Raw genomic sequence first — 2,064 nt, 5'->3', positions numbered from 1 at the left:
GTGGACGTTAAACGATGATGATGATGATTTGTACATGCATATATATATATATATATATATATATATATATTTACTACATGTCGGTGTATCTTAACATGTAACTTTGATGTATGTATACTGATTCAAATTTAAGATAGTGTGTGTATTTATGTATGTTGGTAAGGGGGTGTGTGTATAAGTATGAGTATATATATATATATATATATATGTGTCCGTGGGCATCTGTGTGGTTTATATGAATATCTGTGCATGTATCTCCTTACATATATGTATGGTATGTATGTGGTCATCATAGTATTGTAGCTTTTGGTGTGTGTGTGAGTATGCGGACAGCTTCATGTTGGCATGTGTATGCATATATGTCATGTGTACAGTTTCAATGGGATTGTAGGAGAAACGGGTGGTATGAAATTTAAGTTAAATTACTGTGTTGGACTGAAAAGTTAAGTGATGTTTTCTTCTCAGTTTTTAGATGTTTTTAAGAACATTTAATACTTGCTCAACATTATTTCAGAGAATTACAAGAATGCAAGCTCTATTTCATCTTCTATGGTGGCTGGTCTCATATCACCATTACTTATCTCTTTTTCTCTCATCACCCATATTGTGGCATCTACTTCAAGCTTGCACCAATCACTTCATCCATACCTTCCATTCTAGAATATTAAACCTCTGGAATTCCTTTCTTACCTATGTTTTTTTCTGCTACTATTAAAATTTTTGAGAAGTATATTTCTTGGGTTTATTCAAATCAATATTTTGACAGTAAAACTCTCTCATGACCACATTCTCTTGAAAATGATTTTACTTAATGTATTGAACATTATGTGGAGATGTAAAAGTGGCTAACAATGACTAATAATTTCTTCTCCTCGTGCCAAACCATTATCTGATTTTCACCCTTTCTGTAGAAACTAAAATTTCTTATTCGAAGTATGTAATTTTAATTCAAATCCTCTGCCATTTATTATGTTTCACTGATGGTTATATTGTTAAATGCAGCATTATTAGTTGCATCACCTCTGTCATCATCATCTTTGCAGGATTTAGATCGTTTGATTACTTACAAATGGATGTCATTATTAGTGCCAAAAGCAGTATGTTAGCTAATTACACACGACTAATTAAAAGCAATTATTTCATTTCTAATTCATCAAATTTATTGATTATATTTTGTCAGGCAACCAACAACATTATAGTTCTTGCTCGTGAAGAATCTGGAGCTGAGAAAATAGTGAGAGAAAATGGTATTTTTTTCCTTCACAAAATGACCCAAATTAAAGATGATTTTGAACTTCAGCAAGCTTCTTATCGTGCATTGGCTAACCTTGCAGAAAATAGCCGAAGGCGAGTAAGTGACAATCATCAATGCTTATTCTTTTATCTTTATCTTTTTTATACTTCATCAGTTGAAATGTTTTTTGGAAGTTAATACCTTATAATAATTTGTTGTACTTTTTTGCTGATTAATAGTAAAGTTTTGATGTGTTTAAAATGTTAATTACTCATAGCTGTTATGAGGTGCTGTTTATTAATTAATGTGGTTTGGACAGATGTTTAGATTTAAACATATTTTACCTATGTTCTTAAAGTTTTACCAAGGGTCCTTAACTTTATTAGAGAAGGGAAGTAAAAGGAGAAGGTTATTTGACTGAAGCAAATAATTGTCCAAAGACTCATTGTTGAGAATTTTGGAAATTATATAATGGTGGAAAGAATATTTCAAATTTAAACAGGTGGATATAATTATTTGTGCACATTTATAATAATTTTACAGATTTTTAAGTGGCAATGAAGGCAGGTATGTTTGGAACTCCATTGATGAAAATTACTAGTTTGAAATCGTTAGTTTTCAAAATGGCTGAATCTGCTATAAAGACTATTATTTGTTTAAATTGTATGTACATTTTGGTAGTAGGATCCTTGCCAAAAAAAAAATAACTTCTCACAGAAAGTTACTTTTCACCGAGTTTCATATTTTCAACATTAATATTACAGCAGAAGATAAATATTTGTTTTTGTCTATATCTTTAATCTACATATATCTGAAAATGCTGTAATGTC

The 2,064-nt window shown here is 30.3% G+C and overlaps 1 protein-coding gene across 2 annotated transcripts in view; it reads left to right on the top strand.

The window, feature by feature from the left end:
• The window catches only part of LOC106872682 (protein unc-45 homolog B), a 46,870-nt gene that overhangs the window by 37,050 nt on the left and 7,756 nt on the right, over window positions 1–2,064 (top strand). Inside the window, exon 5 of one of the 2 annotated variants that reach the window (XM_014919756.2) lies at window positions 1,181–1,352. In XM_014919756.2, coding sequence (XP_014775242.2) covers window positions 1,181–1,352 — 172 coding nt within the window. Of the gene's footprint in view, window positions 1–1,180; window positions 1,356–2,064 lie in introns of both variants that reach the window. The other variant, XM_052966319.1, reaches the window with a different exon arrangement.

This window comes from Octopus bimaculoides, chromosome 3 (assembly GCF_001194135.2).
Source record: "Octopus bimaculoides isolate UCB-OBI-ISO-001 chromosome 3, ASM119413v2, whole genome shotgun sequence".
In the NCBI taxonomy this organism is placed as follows: domain Eukaryota; kingdom Metazoa; phylum Mollusca; class Cephalopoda; order Octopoda; family Octopodidae; genus Octopus; species Octopus bimaculoides.
The sequence above is the reverse complement of the archived record's forward strand: the minus strand, read 5'-3'. Positions and strand labels throughout refer to the sequence as shown.